The following is a 20,327-nucleotide window of genomic DNA, read 5'->3' on the forward strand; positions in this document are numbered from 1 at the left end:
AGAGAGAGAGAAAGGGAAAGAGAGAGAGAGAGAGAGAGAGAGAGAGAGGGAGAGGAGAGAGAGAGAGAGAGAGAGAGAGAGAGAGAGAGAGAGAGAGAGAAAGGGAGAGAGAGAGAGAGAGAGAGAGAGGAGAGAGAGAGAGAGAGAGAGAGAGAGAAAGAGAGAGAGAGGGAGAGAGGGAGAGGAGAGAGAGAGAGAGAGAGTGAGAGAGGGGGGAAGAGAGAGAGAGAGAGGAGAGAGGGAGAGAGAGGGAAGGAGAGAGAGAGAGAGAGAGAGAGGGGAAAGCAAATTGAGAGGGGAGGGGGAGAGGGAGAGAGGGGGAGAGGGAGAGAGAGGGAGAGAGGAGAGGGAAGGGAGAGAGAGGGGAGAGGGAAGAGAAGAGAGGAGAGGAAGAGAGGGGAGGGAGAGGGAGAAGGGAGAGGGAGAGAGACAGGGAGGGACAGGGGCAGAGACTTGGAGGGAGAGAGGGGGGAGAGAGGGAGAGAGAGAGAGAGAGGGGAAAGGGAAGTGGGGAGAGAGGAGGGGGAAGAGAGGGGAGAGAGGAGAGAGAGGGAGGGAAAGGGAAAGAGAGAGAGAGAGAGAGGGAGAGAGGGAGAGAGGAGAGAGGGAGATAGAGAGAGGGGAGGAAGAGAGGGAGAGGGAAAGAGAAAGAGAGAGAGAGAGAGAGAGAGAGAGGAAGAGTAGAGGAGAGAGAGAGAGAGGGAGAGAGAGAGAGGGGAAAGGAGAGGAGGGAGAGAGAGGGAAAGAGAGAGGGAGAAAGGAAAGGAGAGAGGGGAATAGAGGGAGAGATAGAGGAGAGAGAAAGAGAGGAGAGAGAGAAAGAGAGGAGAGAGAGTGTGTGGGTATGGAGGTGACTGAAGTGCCTTTGTTTGAAGCCTGCGGTGAGCTTGGGTGTAGGTGGCACAGAGCATGGGGAGGGCACTGACTGACCTGGTGAGTTGGGGCTGGTCTTCAGTGTGGGCAGCAGGGCATCCAGTGCGTTCAGAGACCGCCGGTGGTATTCTGCCTGGGCTTCCAACAACTTCCAAATCAAAAAGAACATTACGTCAACAGGATCCACGGGATATTTATTCCAGAACATAACAAGAGCAACATGTTACTAGGTGTGTAGGAAAGAACTGCAGATGCTGGTTTTAATCGAAGATAGACACAAAATGCTGGAGTAACTCAGCGGGACAGGCAGCATCTCTGGAGAGAAGGAATGGGTGACGTTTCGGGTCGAGACCCTTCTTCAGACTGAAGAAACATCACCCATTCCTTCTCTCCAGAGATGCTGTCTGTCCCGCTGAGTTACTCCAGCATTTTGTGTCTCTCTTCAACTTGTTACTGTCTGTGGAATTCTCTGCCTCAGAGGGCGGTGGAGGCCGGTTCTCTGGATGCTTTCAAGTGAGAGCTACATAGGGCTCTTAAAGATAGCATAAGATAAACATATAAGATTGTTAAGGGCTTGGACACGCTAGAGGCAGGAAATATGTTCCCGATGTTGGGGGAGTCCAGAACCAGGGGCCACAGTTTAAGAATAAGGGGTAAGCCATTTAGAACGGAGACGAGGAAACACTTTTTCTCACTGAGAGTGGTGAGTCTGTGGAATTCTCTGCCTCAGAGGGCCGTGGAGGCCGGTTCTCTGGATGCATTCAAGTGAGAGCTACATAGGGCTCTTAAAGATAGCGGAGTCAGGGGATATGGGGAGAACGCAGGAACGGGGTACTGATTGGGGATGATCAGCCATGATCACGTTGAATGGCTGTGCTGGCTCGAAGGGCCAAATGGCCTACTCCTGCACCTATTGTCTATTGTCTATTGAGGAGGAATTTCTTTAGTCGGAGGGTGGTGAATCTGTGGAATTCACTGCCACAGACGGCTGTGGAGGCCAACGGTGATTTTTAAGGCAGAGACAGACAGATAGATAGATTCTTAGGTAGGCAATTAGGTGGATACAGTGGCGGACTGGGCCTAAACATATTGGTTGCCAGGAGACAAAGTGGGCCCACTTCATCAGGGGCCTACTTGATATAGGGGACCCACTTCATCAGGGGCCTACTTGATATATGGGGCCCACTTCATCAGGGGCCCACTTGCCATCGGGCAAGCTGACACCCTGGCCAGTCCACCACTGGGTGGATAGATAGATTTTTGATTAGTACGGGTGTCAGGGGTTGTGGGGATGAAAGCCCAAGGTTTGCAAAGAGGCACCGACAAAAGTATCCCCCGTGCCAGGTCCTCCCTTGTTCTCCCCCCCCCCCCCCCCCCCCCCCCCCCCCCCCCCCTGCGGTCCCCCCACGCAGGGCCCTTTATGGCGCTGGAGGGTAACATGGTGCCAAGGACTGCTCTCACCCCAACCATGGACTGGTTTACCCTCCTGCCATCCGGGAGGCGCTACAGGTCTCTCCGTTGCCGAACCAGCAGGTCGAGGAACAGCTTCTTCCCGGCGGCTGTCACTCTACTCAACAACGTACCTCGGTGACTGCCAATCACCACCCCCCCCCCCCCCCCGGACACTTATTATTATTTATTCAAATCGTTTGCTATGTCGCTCTTCCAGGGAGATGCTAAATGCATTTCGTTGTCTCTGTACTGTACACTGACAATGACAATTAAAATTGAACCTGAATCTGAATCTGAATCTGAATCTGCTCTCTGACACTCCCCAACTCCTGTCTTATTCAGTTTAGATTAGGGATACAGCGCGGAAATAGGCCATTCGGCCCATTGTTTTCTCCTCTCAAGCCCATTCTCCTGCCTTCTCCCCGTAACATAGAAAATAGGTGCAGGAGGAGGCCATTTGGCCCTTCGAGCCAGCATCGCCATTCAATATGATCATGGCTGATCATCCACAATCAGTGCCTGCCTTCTCCCCATATCCCTTGATTCCACTAGCCCCTAGAGCTCTACCTAACTATCTTTTAAATTCATCCAGCGAATTGGCCTCCACTGCCCACTGTGGCAGGGAATTCCACAAACTCACAACTCTCCGGGTGAAAAAGTTTTTTTCCCATCACAGTTTTCAATGGCCTCCCCTTTATTCTTAAACTGTGTGGCCCCTAGTTCTGGACTCCCCCAACATGACCACTGATCCCCGCACACTGACACCTGGAAGGTCATCTATTCCTTCTCTTCAGAGACGCTGCCTGTCCCGCTGAGTTACTCCAACATTTTGTGTCTCTCTTTGGTATGAACCAGCATCTGAAAGTTCCTACCTGCATTCCTGGTGAAATTTTATTTCAGTATAGTTTGGAGATACAGCGTGAAAACAGGCCCTTCGGCCCACCATGCTCGTGCCCTACCACTCACTTTAGGCTTTAGAGGTACAGTATGGAAACAGGCCCTTCGGCCCACGAGGTACGTGCCGATCAGCGATCACCCCTACACTAGTTCCACCCTACACATTAGGGACAATTTATAGAGGCCAATTAACCTGCACACCTGCACTCCTTAGGAGAGTGGGAGGAAACCGGAGCACCCAGAGGAATCCCACTTGGTCACAAGGAATTAGGAGGGAGAGATAGACAAAAATGCTAATGCTGGAGAAACTCAGCGGGTGAGGCAGCATCTATGGAGCGAAGGAATAGGTGACGTTTCGGGTCAGACTGAAGAAGGGTCTCGACCCGAAACGTCACCTATTCCTTCGCTCCATAGATGCCATCTCGCCCCTTGAGTTTCTCCAGCATTTTTGTCCACCTTCGATTTTTCCAGCATCTGCAGTTCCTTCTTAAACAGGAGGGGGAGATAGATCAGCCATGACTGAATGGCGGAGTAGACTTGATGGGCCGAATGGCCTAATTCTACTCCCATTCCCGATGACCGTATGACTTTAAGGGTAACGTACAAACTCCACACGTTCCCGACAGTTGCTGAGGTCAGGATCGAACCTGGGTCCACCAGCTGTGAAGGGGAAGAGCTTTCATGGTTTGTGTTTCTGCACTGCGGCTTACCAAGTAAAAGTAGTTGGAATATTCCTCCTCCTTGCTGGCGAAGTGATAAAGGTCAGCGGCGTATTCATCCTGTAACGAGGCAAAGACAGGAGATGATATCACATCTCTACACGATGTCTACAGGAAAGCAGACTATTATCTAAATGGTGGCCGATTAGGAAAGGGGGAGATGCAAAGAGACCTGGGTGTCATGGTACACCAGTCATTGAAAGTAGGCATGCAGGTGCAGCAGGCAGTGAAGAAAGCGAATGGTATGTTAGCATTCATAGCAAAAGGATTTGAGTATAGGGGCAGGGAGGTTCTACTGCAGTTGTACAGGGTCTTGGTGAGACCACACCTGGAGTATTGCGTACAGTTTTGCTCTCCAAATCTGACGAAAGACATTCTTGCCATAGAGGGAGTACAGAGAAGGTTCGCCAGACTGATTCCTGGGATGTCAGGACTTTCATATGAAGAAAGACTGGATAGGCTCGGCTTGTACTCGCTAGAATTTAGAAGACTGAGGGGGGATCTTATAGAGACTTACAAAATTCTTAAGGGGTTGGACAGGCTAGATGCAGGAAGATTGTTCCCGATGTTGGGGAAGTCGAGGACAAGGGGTCACAGTTTAAGGATAAAGGGGAAATCCTTTAGGACCGAGATGAGAAAAACATTTTTCACACAGAGAGTGGTGAATCTCACTCTGTGGCAATTACGTTTTCAACCACATGGCATGTGAGCAGTTTTAGGCCCCACATCCGAGGAAGGATGTGTTGGCCTTGGAGAGGTTTACGAGAATGATCCCAGGAATGAGTGGGTTAATGTACGATGAGCGTTTGACGACGCTGGGCCTCTACTCCCTGTAGTTTAGAAGGATGATGGGGGACCTCATTGAAACTTACCGAATAGTGAAAGGCCTGGATGGAATGGACGTGGAGAGGATGGTTCCACTAGTGGGAGAGTCTAGGACTAGAGGGCACAGCCTCAGAATAAAAGGATGTACATGTAGAAAAGAGATGGGGAGGACTTTCTTTAGTCAGAGGGTGGTGAATCTGTGGAAATCATTGCAACAGACGGCTGTGGAGGCCAAGTCAGTGGATATTTTTAAAGGGGAAATTGACAGATTCTTGATTAGTTCGGGTGGCAGGGGTGTCAGGAGAGAAGGCAGCAGAATGGGGTTGAGAGGGAGAGATAGATCAGCCGTGATTGAATGGCGGAGTAGACCTGACGGCCTAATTCTGCTCCTGTGACTTATAAAAGGGAAGTTAGGGATGGGATTCGGGTTGTAGGAAGGAGCGGTGTGATGGGAGTGGGGGATGGGTTGGGGGTGTGGGAGAAATGTGTGGGGAGAACACAGAGAAGAGAGAGAGGTATTACTTGAAATTGGGGAATTCAATGTTCATACATTGGGTTGCGAGCACCTTAGATAGTTCAACTTTTCTCCAGATCTCGTCCACCTCGTCTTTGAGAAGGTCCACCTTTGCTGTCGTGGGCTGTGCCATGGCCCCTGTGTTGACAGACTTAGTAGCTTGGCCTAGCCTGGGGGAAGAAAGGTTAATTCATAAGTGAAGGGAGCTGAATTAGGCCATTCGGCCCATCATGTCTGCTCCATCACTCAATCGTGACTGATCTATCTCTCCCTCCCAACCCCATTCTCCTGCCTTCTCCCCACAACCCCCGACACCCATAATAATCAAGAATCTATCTATCTCTATCTTCAAAAATATCCATTGACGGTCTCCAGAATCATCTGTGGTCAATGAATTCCACAGATTCACCACCCTCTGACTGAAGAAATTCCACCTCATCTCCTTCCTCTAGGAACGTCCTCTAATTCTGAGGCTGTGCCCTCTGGTCCTAGACTCTCCCACCAGTGGAAACATCCTCTCCACATCCACTCTATCCAGGCCTTTCACTATTCGGTACATTTCAATGAGGTCTCCCCCATCATAGAAACATAGAAACATAGAAAATAGGTGCAGGAGTAGGCCATTCGGCCCTTCGAGCCTGCACCGCCATTCAATATGATCATGGCTGATCATCCAACTCAGTATCCTGTACCTGCCTTCTCTCCATACCCCCTGATCCCTTTAGCCACAAGGGCCACATCTAACTCCCTCTTAAATATAGCCAATGAACTGGCCTCAACTACCCTCTGTGGCAGAGAATTCCAGAGATTCACCACTCTCTGTGTGAAAAATGTTTTCCTCATCTCGGTCCTAAAAGATTTCCCTCTTATCCTTAAACTGTGACCCCTTGTTCTGGACTTCCCCCAACATCGGGAACAATCTTCCTGCATCTAGCCTGTCCAACCCCTTAAGAATTTTCTATAAGATCCCCCCTCAATCTTCTAAATTCTAGCGTTTACAAGCCGAGTCTATCCAGTCTTTCTTCATATGAAAGTCCTGACATCCCAGGAATCAGTCTGGTGAACCGTCTCTGCACTCCCTCTATGGCAAGAATGTCTTTCCTCAGATTAGGAGACCAAAACTGTACGCAATACTCCAGGTGTGGTCTCACCAAGACCCTGTACAACTGCAGTAGAACCTCCCTGCTCCTATACTCAAATCCTTCTATATTCCAGCGAGTACAGGCCCAGTGCCGTCAAACACAGTTACACTGAGACTTTGTGATGCAGTGAGTGATTAATATTGGTGTAGATTAACTGGCCACTGTCAAATTATTCCAGGTGTGTGGAGAATGCATTGGAAAGTGGGATTACATAGAACTTGAGTGAACGAGGTGTTTGATGGTGGACTCGGTGTGCCGAAGGGCCTACTTCCATGCTGCATCTCCAAAACCAAAGACTAAAAACTATGAGGTAGTTGCAAGCGCTGGAGTTTAGAGGGTTGAGGGGGGGACCTCATTGTAACTCACAGAATAATGAAAGGCCTGGATAGAGTGGATGTGGAGAGGATGTTTCCACTAGTGGGAGAGTCAAGGACCAGAGGCCGCAGCCTCAGAATTAAAGGCCGTTCTTTTAGGAAGGAGGTGAGGAGGAACTTTTTTTAGTCAGAGGGTGGTGAATCTGTGGAATTCTTTGCCACAGAGGGCTGTGGAGGCCAAGTCAGTGGATATTTTTAAGGCAGAGATAGACAAGCTATTGATTAGAACGGGTGTCAAGGGTTTTGGGGAGAAGGGAGGAAAATAGGATTAAGAGGCAGAGATCAGCCATGATTGAATGGCGGAGTGGACTCGATGGGCCGAATGGCCTAATTCTACTCCTATAACTTGTGAACTTGTGAAGGTACTTGCATTTCAATAGGAGATGAGCAGATATTCCAATCACAATGAGTTCCCAATCACAATGAGTTCCTTTCCTTAGTGTTTGTTTCAGAGGGGTTGGACAGGCTAGATGCAGGAAGATTGTTCCCGATGTTGGGGGAAGTCCAGAACAAGGGGCCACACACAGTTTAAGGATAAGGGGGAAATCTTTTAGGACCGAGGTGAGAAAAACATTTTTCACACAGAGAGTGGTGAATCTGTGGAATTCTCTGCCACAGAAGGTAGTTGAGGCCACAGTTCATTGACTATATTTAAGAGGGAGTTGGATGTGGCCCTTGTGGCTAAAGGGATCAGGGGGTATGGAGAGAAGGCAGGGACGGGATACCGAGTTGGATGATCAGCCATGATCATATTGAATGGCGGTGCAGGCTCGAAGGGCCGAATGGCCTACTCCTGCACCCATTTTCTATGTTTCTATGTTTTGATACAACGTGGAAACAGGCCCTTCGGCCCACCGAGTCCGTTCCGCCCAGCGACACCAGCACTATCCTACGCACGAGGGTCAATTAACCATTTACAAAGGCCAATGAACCTACAAGCCCGCACGCTGTTGGAGTGTGGGGGGAAACCGGAGCACCTGCAGAGAACCCACGCGGGTCACAGGGAGAACGTGCAAACTCCATAGGGACAGCACCCGTGGTCGGGATCAAACCCGGGACTTTGACGCTGTGAGGAGGCAGCCACTCTACCGTGCGTTGGGTACCTGTTGGCTACTGCCCTGCCAGCTGGTGAACACTGCCACCTTACCGATTTTTGGCGGACGTCCAATCCAGGGTCAGCTTGTCCAGTTTTTTCTTGTGTTTAAGAATATTGGGAAGCTCCTCCTGTTTGTACAGAGAAAGCAACATTAGGTGTAGTCGCAGGCTTGCCTAAACGGTCTGATTAAGGGTCCCGACCCGAAACGTCACCCATTTCCTTCTCTCTGCCTGTCCCGCTGAGTTACTCCAGCTTTTATGTGTCAATTGATCAGCTGACCATGCGAGTTCTATGCAATCCCACTTTCTCATCCACCCCCTAGAGATACAGCGTGGAAACAGGCCCTTCAGCCCACCAAGCCCGCACAGACCATCAGTCACCTATTAGCACGTGTAAGACTTTAGAGATACAGCGAGGAAACAGGCCCTTCGGCCCAACCTGTCCATGCCAACCAGTGATCACCCCGTACACTAGTACTATCCCACACTCTAGGGACAATTTTATGACTTTACCAAAGCCAATTAATTGACCTATTAACAAACCTGCATGTCTTTGGGATGTGGGAGGAAAGCAGAACACCTGGAGAAAACAGGGAGAACATATAAACTCTGTGCAGACAGCATCCGTAGTCAGGATTGAACCCGGGTCTCTGGCGCTGTGAGCCAGCAACTCTACCACAGTGCCGTCCAAGCTGGCTTAGTTTACAATAGATCATAAGATCATAAGAGATAGGAGTAGAATTAGGCCATTCGGCCCATCAGGTCTACTCCACCATTCAATCATGGCTGATCTATCACCGGTTCCTCGCTCCCCTCCATTGAGTCTGTCCAAAGCAAGCGTTGTCTGCGGAGGGCGCTCAGCATCGCCAAGGACTGCTCTCACCCCAACCATGGACTGTTTACCCTCCTACCATCCGGGAGGCGCTACAGGTCTCTCCGTTGCCGGACCAGCAGGTCGAGGAACAGCTTCTTCCCTGCGGCTGTCACTCTACTCAACAACGTACCTCGGTGACTGTCAATCACCACCCCCCCCGGACACTTATTATTATTTATTCAAATCATTTGCTATGTCGCTCTTCCAGGGAGATGCTAAATGCATTTTGTTGTCTCTGTACTGTACACTGACAATGACAATTAAAATTGAATCTGAATCTGAATCTCTTCATCCTAACCCCATTCTCCTGCCTTCTCCCCATAACCTGTACCAATAAAGAATCTATCTATCTCTGCCTTAAATATATACATCGACTTGGCCTGCACTGGCTTACTGTGGTAAAGAATTCCACACATTCACCAGCCTCTGACTAAAGAAATTCCACCTCATCTCCTTCCTAAAAGAATGTCCTTTAATTCTGAGGCTGTGAGGTCTAGTCCCCAGACTCTAGAAACTGAGTCAGTGTCTACTAGCTGAACTCTACATCAATAACAATCCGATAGAACTTCATTTATCCCAGGAAGGAAATTGATCTGCCAATAGTCATAAAACACAAAATATACAAAACACAAAATTAATGAAACATGAAATTAAATTAATCGAGGATTGGGGATGTGCAAAGATTTATGGGGTGGGGGTTGGGGGGGGGGGGGGGGGGGGGACACGACTCAGTCTCAGTCTACCCCACGACAGAAGGGGGGGGAGTTGTACAGTTTGATAGCCACAGGGAAGAAGGATCTCCTGTGGCGTTCTGTGCTGCATCTTGGTGGAACCAGTCTGTTGCTGAAGGTGGCCAGTGTGTGTCATGGAGGGGTGAGCTCTATTGTCCAGGATGCTCCGCAGTTTGAGGAGAATCCTCCTCCCCTTCAAGACCAACCTCCCGTGAATCCAACTCCAACTCCGCCCCCCAGGACAGAGCCAGCCCGGGACTCCGGTGCTGCAAGCGCTGTCAAAGGCAGCAACGCCACCGCTGTGCATTTGTGGGTTGCGGGTGGGGTTAATGTAGACGTGTGTCGTTGTTTTTGCTTCTTGGGTTGCGGAGAGGGTGCACTGCTGCTCCGGACCCACACACTGACCACACACACCCACAATGGTCACCTCCCCTGCTGTGTTTCAGACCTTCAGTGTGTGGGGCTGAGGGTGAGAAGGGAGAACACACACTCCCCTCAGCATTGGCAGGCAAGCATTGCTGTTCTCATAAGATCATAAGGTCGTGTGATAGCAGCAGAATTAGGCCATTCGGCCCATCCAGTCTACTCCGCCATTCAATCATGGCTGATCTATCTCACCCTCCTAACCCCATTCTCCTGCCTTCTCCCCATAACCCCAGACACCCGTACTAATGAAGAATCTATCTATCTCTACCTTAAGGGGTTGGACAGGCTAGATGCAGGAAGATTGCTCCCGATGTTGGGGAAGTCCAGGACAAGGGATCACAGCTTAAGGATAAGGGGGAAATCCTTTAAAACCGAGATGAGAAGAACTTTTTTCACACAGAGAGTGGTGAATCTCTGGAACTCTCTGCCGCAGAGGGTAGTTGAAGCCAGTTCATTGGCTATATTTAAGGTAGATGTGGCCCTTGTGGCTAAGGGGGTCAGGGGGTATGGAGAGAAGGCAGGTACGGGATACTGAGTTGGATGATCAGCCATGATCATGTTGAATGGCGGTGCAGGCTCGAAGGGCCGAATGGCCTACTCCTGCACCTAATTTCTATGTTTCTATGTTTCTATGTTAAATCCATCCTTTGCCTCCACAGCTTTCTGTGGCAATGAATTCCACAGATTCACTACCCTCTGACTAAAGAAATTCCTCCTCATCTTTCCTAAAGGAATGTCCTTTAATTCTGAGGCTGTGCCCTCTAGTCCTAGACTCTCCCACTAGTGGAAACACATCCTCTCCACATCCACTCTATCCAGGCCTTTCACTAGTCGGTAAGTTTCAATGAGGTCCCCCCCTCATCTTTCTAAACTCCAGCGAGTACAGGCCCAGTGCCGTCAAACGCTCATCGTACATTAACCCACTCGTGTGTGTTAACCCACTAATTCCTGGGTTCGTTCTCGTAAACCTCCTCTGGACCCTCTCCAACGCCAGCACATCCTTCCTCAGATCCGGGGCCCAAATCTGCTCACAATACTCCAACTGCGGCCTGACCAACGCCTCACAGCGCCTCAGCATGACATCACTGTTTTTTGTATTGTAGTCCTCTTGAAATAACTGCTAGCATTGCGTTTCCTCCTTTGATTAGAGAGTGGAACTGACCAGCTTCAACAACAGGAAGAGTGAGAGCAGGTCCAGGGCATGAGTGCGTGCAGAGACACCAGCCTGCTGTGTGGGGCCTGAACTCGCCCGGCCACCAATTGCTCACTCAACCATCCACCTCTCTGTGCCGGTCTCTGACACCGACCGGTGAAGTGCTCAATGTGTGTTGATACATCAACTTCTGTTATTCATCCCCGGATGATGCCACCAAGTTGCTGCCTCACGGCGCCAGAGATCCGGCCTCGATCCTAACTACGGGTGCTGCCTGTACGGAGTTTGCACGTTCTCCCTGTGCCCCGCGTGGGGTTTTCTCCGGGTGCTCCGGTTTCCTCCCACACTCCAAAGACGTTACAGGTTTGTAGGCTAATTGGCTTCAGTAAAAAATGTCCCTGTGTGCAGTATAATGTTAGTGCATGGGGTGAATGTTGGTCAACATGGACTCAGTGGGCAGGAGAAGCTGCCTCTGTATTGTATCCATAACATCCAAGATCCTATAGAGCTGCATGCATTTACTATCCATGTTGGTGAGGCCATAGAATACAGAACTATCCACACAGGAAGGACAGACCCTTGCAGAGACGGCCAGACTGATTCCTGGGATGTCAATGCTGGAACATGAATGTCAGGTCAAACTACAAAACTGGACCTCTGCTCCCTGCATGTCACACAGAGACATACAACATGAAAACAGACTCTTCGGCCCAACTTGCCCATTGCAACCATGCCCGATTTACCCTGGTCCTACCTGCCTGCATTTGGCTCATATCCCTCTAAACCTATCCTATCCATGTGCCTGTCCAAATGTATTTTAAATGTTGTGGTCGTACCTGCCTCAACTACCTCCTCTGGCAGCTCAGTCCATACACCTAACACTCTTTGTGTGAAAAAGTTGCTCCTCATGATCTTATTAAATCTTTCCCCTCTCACGTTAAACTTATGTCCTCTGGTTCTTGATCCCCCTCGTTTAGTTTAGTTTAGTTTAAAGATACAGCACGGAAACAGGCCCTTTGGCCCACCAAATCAGTACCAACTAGCGATCCCCGCACACTAACACTATCTTTCGCACACTAGGGACAATTACATTTATACCAGGCCAATTAACCTACTACCCTGTGCGTCTTTGGAATCCAAAAATCTTGGAGAAAAATACAATCATACAAACTCCGTACAGACAGCACCCATAGTCAGGATTGAACGCGGGTCTCTGGTGCTGTAAGCGCTATAAGGCAGCAATCTTATCGCTGCGCCTACTCTGGGTAAGTCTGTGTGTATTCACCCTGTTTATTCCCCTCATGATCTTATACACATTTATCTGTGCACTGTGGTAGACCTGATTGAAATCACGTATAGTCTTTTCTTTGAGTGGTTAGCAGGCAACGAAAGATATTCACTGTAGCTCGTGACATGAATAAAAACAACCCAACCCAACCCAACCCAACACAACCCAACCCACCCAACCCGACCCAACCCAACCCAACCCAACCCAACCCAACCCAACACAACCAACTCAACTCAATCCAACCCAACCCAACCCAACCCAACCCAACCCAACCCAACCCAACCCAACCCAACCCAACCCAACCCAACCCAACCCAACCCAACCCAAACCAACCCAACCAACCCAACACAACACAACACAACCCAACCCAACCCAACCCAACCCAACCCAACCCAACCCAACACAACAAACCAACACAACCCAACACAACCCAACCCAACACAACCCAACCCAGCCCAACCCCAACCCAACCCAACCCAACCCAACCCAACCCAACCCAACCCAACCCAACCCAACCCAACCCAACCCAACCCAACCCAACCCAACCCAACCCAACCCAACCCAACCCAACCCAACCCAACCCAACCCAACCCAACCCAACCCAACACAACCCAACCCAACCCAACTACAAAGGAGTAGAAGAGGCACAGGATAGTGGAAGCTTTTGGGAGTCACCCACCACTGGGGATCTAGCCTCTGACCTATAACCTCCAAATAACCTCTGAACTACATCAATTTGCGGGATTGTTTCTGTCCTTGCACCATGAATGTTTGTATTTTTATATATACAGAACTGTTGTTGTTGTTTATCCTTGTGTTTACTGAGTACTATGTTTACCTATCTGTGGTGCTGCTGCAAGTAAGAATTCCATTCTTCCATTTCGGGACATTTGACAGTAAAACACTTTACTTTAGTCTTTAGATACATAGTGTGAAAACCGGCCCACAATGGCCCACCGAGTCCGCGCTGACCAGCCATCACCCCGTACACTAGTACTATCCTACACACTTGGGACTTTTCACCCCCAATTTTTACCGAAGCCAATGTTTGTTTGTTAATCGGATTCGGTAAAGATTATTAATTGTCCCTAGTATGTGTAGGATAGTGTTAGTGTACGGGCATCGCTGGACGGCACGGACTCAGTGAGTTGAAGGGCCTGTTTCTGCGCTGTATCTCTGAACTAAACTAAACAAAGAAGGGTCCCGACCCGTAAACGTCACACATTCCTTCTCTCCAGAGTTTCTGCCTGTCGCGCTGAGTTACTCCAGCATTTTGTGTCCATCTTCAGTAGTGAACCTACAACCTTGCATGTCTTTGGAGCGTGGGGGAACACTGACGTGGTCACAAGGAGAGCATATAAAAATAGTCAACAAAATAGAGAGAGTACAGAGGAGATTTACTAGAATGTTGCCTGGGTTTCAACAACTAAGTTACAGAGATAGGTTGAATAAGTTAGGTCTTTATTCTCTGGAGCGCAGAAGGTTAAGGGGGGACCTGATAGAGGTCTTTAAAATGATGAGAGGGATAGACAGAGTTGATGTGGACAAGCTTTTCCCTTTGAGAATAGGGAAGATTCAAACAAGAGGACATGACTTCAGAATGAAGGGACAGAAGTTTAGGGGTAACATGAGGGGGAACCTCTTTACGCAGAGAGTGGTGGCGGTGTGGAATGAGCTCTCAGTGGAAGTGGTGGAGGCAGGTTCGTTGGTATCATTTAAAAATAAATTGGATAGGCATATGGATGAGAAGGGAATGGAGGGTTATGGTATGAGTGCAGGCAGATGGGACTAAGGGGAAAAAAATTTGTTCGGCATGGACTTGTAGGGCCGAGATGGCCTGTTTCCGTGCTGTAATTGTTATATGGTTATATGGTTATATGGTTATATAAACTCGGTACAGACAAGCACCCATAGTCAGGATCGAACCTGGGTCTCTGTCGCCGTGAGAGCCTGTCCCACTTGGCCGTCATGTGGTAGCATGTGGGTAGCATGTGGGTAGCATGTGGGTCGCGGGACGGGCGCATGGAGTGGCGTGGAGGAGTGTGGAGTTGTGCGCAGTATCGCAGAGCGCTCCAAGATTTTGTTCTGTACGAAATCTTCACGCGCCATCGACCTGTCACGTAAATGACGGCCAAGTGGGACACGCCCTTTACTCTACCTCTGTGCCACCTCTTGACTCTTATCTGGTAGCCTCGGTGTTTAAGATCACCTTCACCGAGTTTCCGCAAGTGTGTTACGTTCCTGCTCTCCTGAGATGTTGTCTGACCCGCTGAGTTACTCCAGCATTTTGTGTCTACTTTCGGTTCAAGCCAGCGTCTGCAGTTCCTTCTTCGACACTAGTGTTTTACATGCCTCACCTCAGACAGTTTGAAGAGCGGGTCCAGCACGTCTTTCTCCAGCTGTAGCTCGTGGTCAACGCAGACCTTTGCCAGGGTGCCTTCGATGTAGCAGCAAACCTCCAACATCTTCCTGCAGAAGGGACACGCAAAATGAGCAAGGAGTTCAACCTGCAGCAGGAGAACGTTAGACATAAGAGATACAGCCCGGAAACAGGCCCTTCGGCCAAGCAAGTCTGCACCGGCCAGCGATCACCCCGCACATTAGAAACATAGAAACATAGAAATTAGGTGCAGGAGTAGGCCATTCGGCCCTTCGAGCCTGCACCGCCATTCAATATGATCATGGCTGATCATCCAACTCAGTATCCCGTACCTGCCTTCTCTCCATACCCCCTGATCCCCTTAGCCACAAGGGCCACATCTAACTCCCTCTTAAATATAGCCAATTAACTGTGGCCTCAACTACCCTCTGTGGCAGAGAGTTCCAGAGATTCACCACTCTCTGTGTGAAAAATGTTCTTCTCATCTCGGTTTTAAAGGATTTCCCCCTTATCCTTAAGCTGTGACCCCTTGTCCTGGACTTCCCCAACATCGGGAACAATCTTCCTGCATCTAGCCTGTCCAACCCCTTAAGAAGTTTGTAAGTTTCTATAAGATCCCCTCTCAATCTTCTAAATTCTAGAGAGTATAAACCAAGTCTATCCAGTCTTTCTTCATAAGACAGTCCTGACATCCCAGGAATCAGTCTGGCGAACCGTCTCTGTACTCCCTCTATGGCAATAATGTCCTTCCTCAGATTTGGAGACCAAAACTGTACGCAATACTCCAGGTGTGGTCTCATCAAGACCATGTACAACTGCAGTAGAACCTCCCTGCTCCTATACTCAAATCCTTTTGCTATGAAAGCTAACATACCATTCGCTTTCTTCACTGCCTGCTGCACCTGCATGCCTACCTTCAATGACTGGCGTACCATGACACCCAGGTCTCGCTGCATCTCCCCTTTTCCTAGTCGGCCACCATTTAGATAAGATAAGATAGGATAAGATTAGATAAGATAGGAACCTGGAGCACCTGGAGAAAACCCACACGGGTCGCTGGGAGAACGTGCAAACTCCATACAGACGGCGCCCGAGGTCAGGATCGAACCCGGGTCTCTGGCGCTGTGAGGCTGCAGCTCTACGCTCTGCGCCACCGTGCCACACCAGGGTGGCCTCTGCCGAGGATGAATAGCACGGGATGGGTGTATAATTATTGAACACCCAACTGAGCACTTCCACCAGTGTAAGTGACTGGTGCTGGTAGGGGGAGGGTTGTACAGAGGAGAGGCCAGGCGACAAAAGGCAAGAACTGGACACCAGGCTGTGGCCTTTGGTCCTAGACTCTCCCACTAGTGGAAACATCCTCTCCACGTCCACTCTGGTCCACTGTTTGGTCAGTTTTGAAAACATCCTTTGACTTGGCCTCCGCGCCGCCGTCTGCGGCAGTGAATTCCGCAGATTCGCCGCCCTGGCCAGGTCAAGGCGTCCGGACTTGACCCACGGCTTCTGACTCACCGAATGCTGGATTCGTTGTCCAGCTCTCTACAGCTCTCTCCCATGCTCTGCGATAAGGTCATCAGGGGCATCTTTTTCTGCAGGATACACAAGAGACAAATAATGTAGGTAGGCAAAGTGCTGGAGAAACTCAGCGGGTGCGGCAGCATCTATGGAGCGAAGGAAATAGGCAACGTTTCGGGCCGAAACCCTTCCGGGTTTCGGCCCGAAACGTTGCCTATTTCCTTCTGGGTTTCGGCCCGAAACGTTGCCTATTTCCTTCGCTCCATAGATGCTGCTGCACCGGCTGAGTTTCTCCAGCACTTTTGTCTACCTTCGATTTTTCCAGCATCTGCAGTTCCTTCTTAAAAACAAATAATGTAGTGGAGTTTAGTTTATTTTAGAGATACAGCATTGGAAATAAGGCCCTTCAGCCCACCAAGTCCGCCCCGACCAGCGACCCCCGACACACTAACATTACCCAACGCACACAGGGGAAAATGTACAATTTTACCAAGCCAATTAGCCTGCAGACATAGAAACATAGAAACATAGAAATTAGGTGCAGGAGTAGGCCATTCGGCCCTTCGAGCCTGCACCGCCATTCAATATGATCATGGCTGATCATCCAACTCAGTATCCCGTACCTGCCTTCTCTCCATATCCCCCTGATCCCCTTAGCCACAAGGGCCACATCTAACTCCCTCTTAAATATAGCCAATGAACTGGCCTCGACTACCCTCTGTGGCAGAGAGTACCAGAGATTCACCACTCCCTGTGTGAAAAAAGTTCTTCTCATCTCGGTTTTAAAGGATTTCCCCCTTATCCTTAAGCTGTGACCCCTTGTCCTGGACTTCCCTAATGTAACCTTGACGTCTTTGGAGTGTGGGAGGAAACCGAAGATCTTGGAGCAAAGCCACGCAGGCCACGGGGAGAACGTGCAAACTCCGCACCGACAGCACCCGATGGAACCCAGGATGGAACCCAGGAACCCGTGACACAAGGGGATGGGGGAAGTTGTTTTACTCACCAGGCGCCTCTCGAGGTCTGAGCCCTGTTGTCCGTGGAGGCAAGCCTGCAGTTTCTTGTACGTGTTGTATGTTGCACGCCTGGCGGGTTCAATCCTGTTCTCAAACTGGACAGAGGGGCAGACAAGAGAGAGAGGTCAAGTCACTGCACTCACTTGGAAGTAGATCTGTCATATCAACAGTGCATATCAACATGCAACAGTGCATGGCCAAAGCCTAGCGTGTGTCATGGTGACGGAGCGGTCGAGGTGCCGCCTGCCTCACAGCGCCAGAGACTGTGTCTGGAAATTAAACTAAACTAATCGAAACTAAATTAGCCTAGGGTGCAAAGTTGTGCAGCGGTAGAGTTGCTGCCTCACAGACCCCAGGGATCGGCTGCTGTCTGTACGGAGTTTGCACGTTCTCCCTGTGACCGCGTGGGTTTTCTCCGGGTGCTCCGGTTTCCTCCCACATTGCAAAGACGAGCAGGTTTGTAGAGTAACGGGCTTCTGTAAATTGTCCCTAGTGTGTGTGTGTAGGGTGGGGAGTAGTGCAGGGGTGATCGCTGGTCGATACGGACTCGACGGGCCGAAGGGCTTGTTTCTATACTGTAACTCTCAACTAGTAGTAGGGCCACTTTGGTCATGGCTGACCATGGGTGATGCATCGTGGTCGGATGCAAGCCTGGGCGATCGATGTCATATGGAGGACAGGCTGTTGCCCATGCAGCATGTTCCCCCCCTCTCCACGTCGCTGGTCGATCCAAAGGAACAGCAGGGCCGTTACAGTTTGGCACCAGCGAGCTGCCAGAGCGGGGTTGTACACAACGTCAAACTACCTTAGGGGCTCCGACCCTTGAGGTTTACTCCAGGAGCCTTTTCCAATGGCTGGATATGGCCACAAGGCAGCGGAGGTTTTAAATCAGAGTTTTCCCTCTCCTAGATGGACTGCCTTCCCAGGCTGACGAGCCCCATCTACCCGAGACTCGTGGAGGCGGGAACGTCTACCCTCCCGTGCAGGTCTATAGCACCTGCCCACTGCCTAAACTAAACTAAACTAAACTAAACTAAACTAAACTAAACTAAACTAAACTAAAAGGGTCTTCCTTCATTTACCAGGGTGTCTGCCTATTGTGCAAGGGTACACTTGACATTAAAATTCCCAAAAGACATTTAAGAGATCTATTAGATTTGCAGCAGCAATGTACCTGGATGAGATCCTCGGTGAGAAGCAGTGAATTCTCACTTCTGGAGAAAAAACAGAGATGAGAAAACAAAATTAGTCAAGTAACAAACTGAAATGATGTACGTCTCAGGGGTGGGGGTTTGGTTTTATACACCTGCATCTCAAACCCATTTAATTTATCGTAACGTGTACAGTGAAAAGCTTTTGTTGCGTGCTATCCAGTCAGCGGAAAGACAATGCATGATCACAATCCAGCCACTTACAGTGTACAGATACATGATAAGGGAATAACGTTTAGTGCAAGGTAAAGCCAGCAAAGTCCAATCAAGGATAGTCTGAGGGTCACCAAATAGGTGGATAATAGTTCAGCACTGCTCTCTGGCTGTGGTAGGATGGTTCAGTTGCCCGATTACAGCTGGGAAGAAACTGCCCCTGAATCTGGAGGTGTGCGTTTTCCAATGGACGGCAACAGAATGAACAAACCCGTCAGGAAGGCCGGCTCCGTCCTGGGGCTGGAGTTGGATTCACTGGGGTTGGTCTTGGAGGGGAGCAAACTGCGGAGCATCCTGGACAATACAGCTCACCCCCTCCATGACACCCGCTGGTCAACCTGAGGAGCACCTTCAGCAACAGACTGGTTCCACCAAGTTGCAGCACAGAACGCCACAGGTGATCCTTCTTCCCTGTGGCTAGCAAACTGTACAACTACCCCCCCTTGTGTCGTGGGGCAGACTGACCCCCCCCCTCTTTCCCGCCTCCTCCCCAATCTTTGCACATCCCCAATCCGTCACTTTAATTACACGTTTGATGTATTTTGTATTTTTATGACTGTTGGCCGATCAATTTCCCTCCTGGGATAAATATAGTTTCTATCGTATCGTATCGATTAGTTTCGCAGCAACAGTGTACAGGTGCGTAGGATAGAGCGAGTGTACGGGGTGGACTCGGTGGGCCGAAGGCACTACAACGGGTGGTGAAAACATCATCGGTGCCCCGCTCCCTGCCATGGATGCCCTCCACCGAAAATGGTGTCTGAGACGGGCTGGGAAGATCATCAAAGACCCCTCACACCCGAACAATGGACTGTTTGCCCTCCTCCCATCAGGGAGGCGGTACAGGAGCCTCAGGTCACGTACTAGTAGGATGAGGAACAGCTTCTACAACAATACAATCACATTGCTGAACTCGGAGTCCCGACGATAGATTTCTCCTGTCCCTCCGTCCCCATTGTTTAATTATTCTGTATTTTTTTGATTATTCTGTATCTTCCCTCTTTCTATTTTCTATATTTCTTTATGTACAACTACGACGGACTGACGCAAAACTGCATTTCGTTGTACTCATACTTGTATTTGTGCGATGACATTAAAGTTGAATTGAATTGAATTGAATGGGACTCAGTGGGCCTAAGGGCCTGGTTCCACGCTGCATCTCTAAATTCAAAACTAAGACTAGAGACCAGGGTGCGGGCAATTCTCCACGACGACCCTGTCTGCAGGAAACTCGTCCAGCCACAGCTCCTCTCAGATCGCATGCATCGGATGGTGCGGCAGTGGACTCAGGGAGTAGCGGAGAGCGGCAGAGAGGGTGGAGACAGTGGCTTCAGGGAGGCAATCATTACCCAGAAATACAGTGCACCGTACCATTTAAACAACTTCCTCACAAATCAGATGTCCTTCCGCCTTTACAAAGCCAATCTACAATGGTATAGAGAGGTCTTGAAAGGAAACTTAACACAGTTCTTTAGCTTAGTTTAGTTTTAGTATAGAGATTCTGAGCGGAAACAGGCCCTTCGGCCCACCGAGTCTGCGCCGGCCAGCGATCCCCACACACTAACACTATCATAGAAACATAGAAATTAGGTGCAGGAGTAGGCCATTCGGCCCTTCGAGCCAGCA

At 49.8% G+C, this 20,327-nt stretch overlaps 1 protein-coding gene across 1 annotated transcript in view; it reads right to left on the bottom strand.

The window, feature by feature from the left end:
* Positions 1–20,327, bottom strand: part of LOC129713788 (SH3 domain-binding protein 1-like) — a 60,677-nt gene that overhangs the window by 22,939 nt on the left and 17,411 nt on the right. The window contains exons 2-9 of the mRNA XM_055663091.1: positions 18,452–18,491; positions 17,268–17,372; positions 16,259–16,335; positions 14,721–14,832; positions 7,944–8,020; positions 5,333–5,450; positions 3,933–4,001; positions 931–1,021 (exon numbers count right to left, since the gene is read on the bottom strand). Of these exons, the coding sequence (XP_055519066.1) occupies positions 931–1,021; positions 3,933–4,001; positions 5,333–5,450; positions 7,944–8,020; positions 14,721–14,832; positions 16,259–16,335; positions 17,268–17,372; positions 18,452–18,491 (689 nt within the window). The remainder of the gene's footprint in view (positions 1–930; positions 1,022–3,932; positions 4,002–5,332; positions 5,451–7,943; positions 8,021–14,720; positions 14,833–16,258; positions 16,336–17,267; positions 17,373–18,451; positions 18,492–20,327) is intronic.

Source organism: Leucoraja erinacea, chromosome 37, assembly GCF_028641065.1.
Source record: "Leucoraja erinacea ecotype New England chromosome 37, Leri_hhj_1, whole genome shotgun sequence".
NCBI classification, from domain to species: Eukaryota; Metazoa; Chordata; class Chondrichthyes; order Rajiformes; family Rajidae; genus Leucoraja; species Leucoraja erinaceus.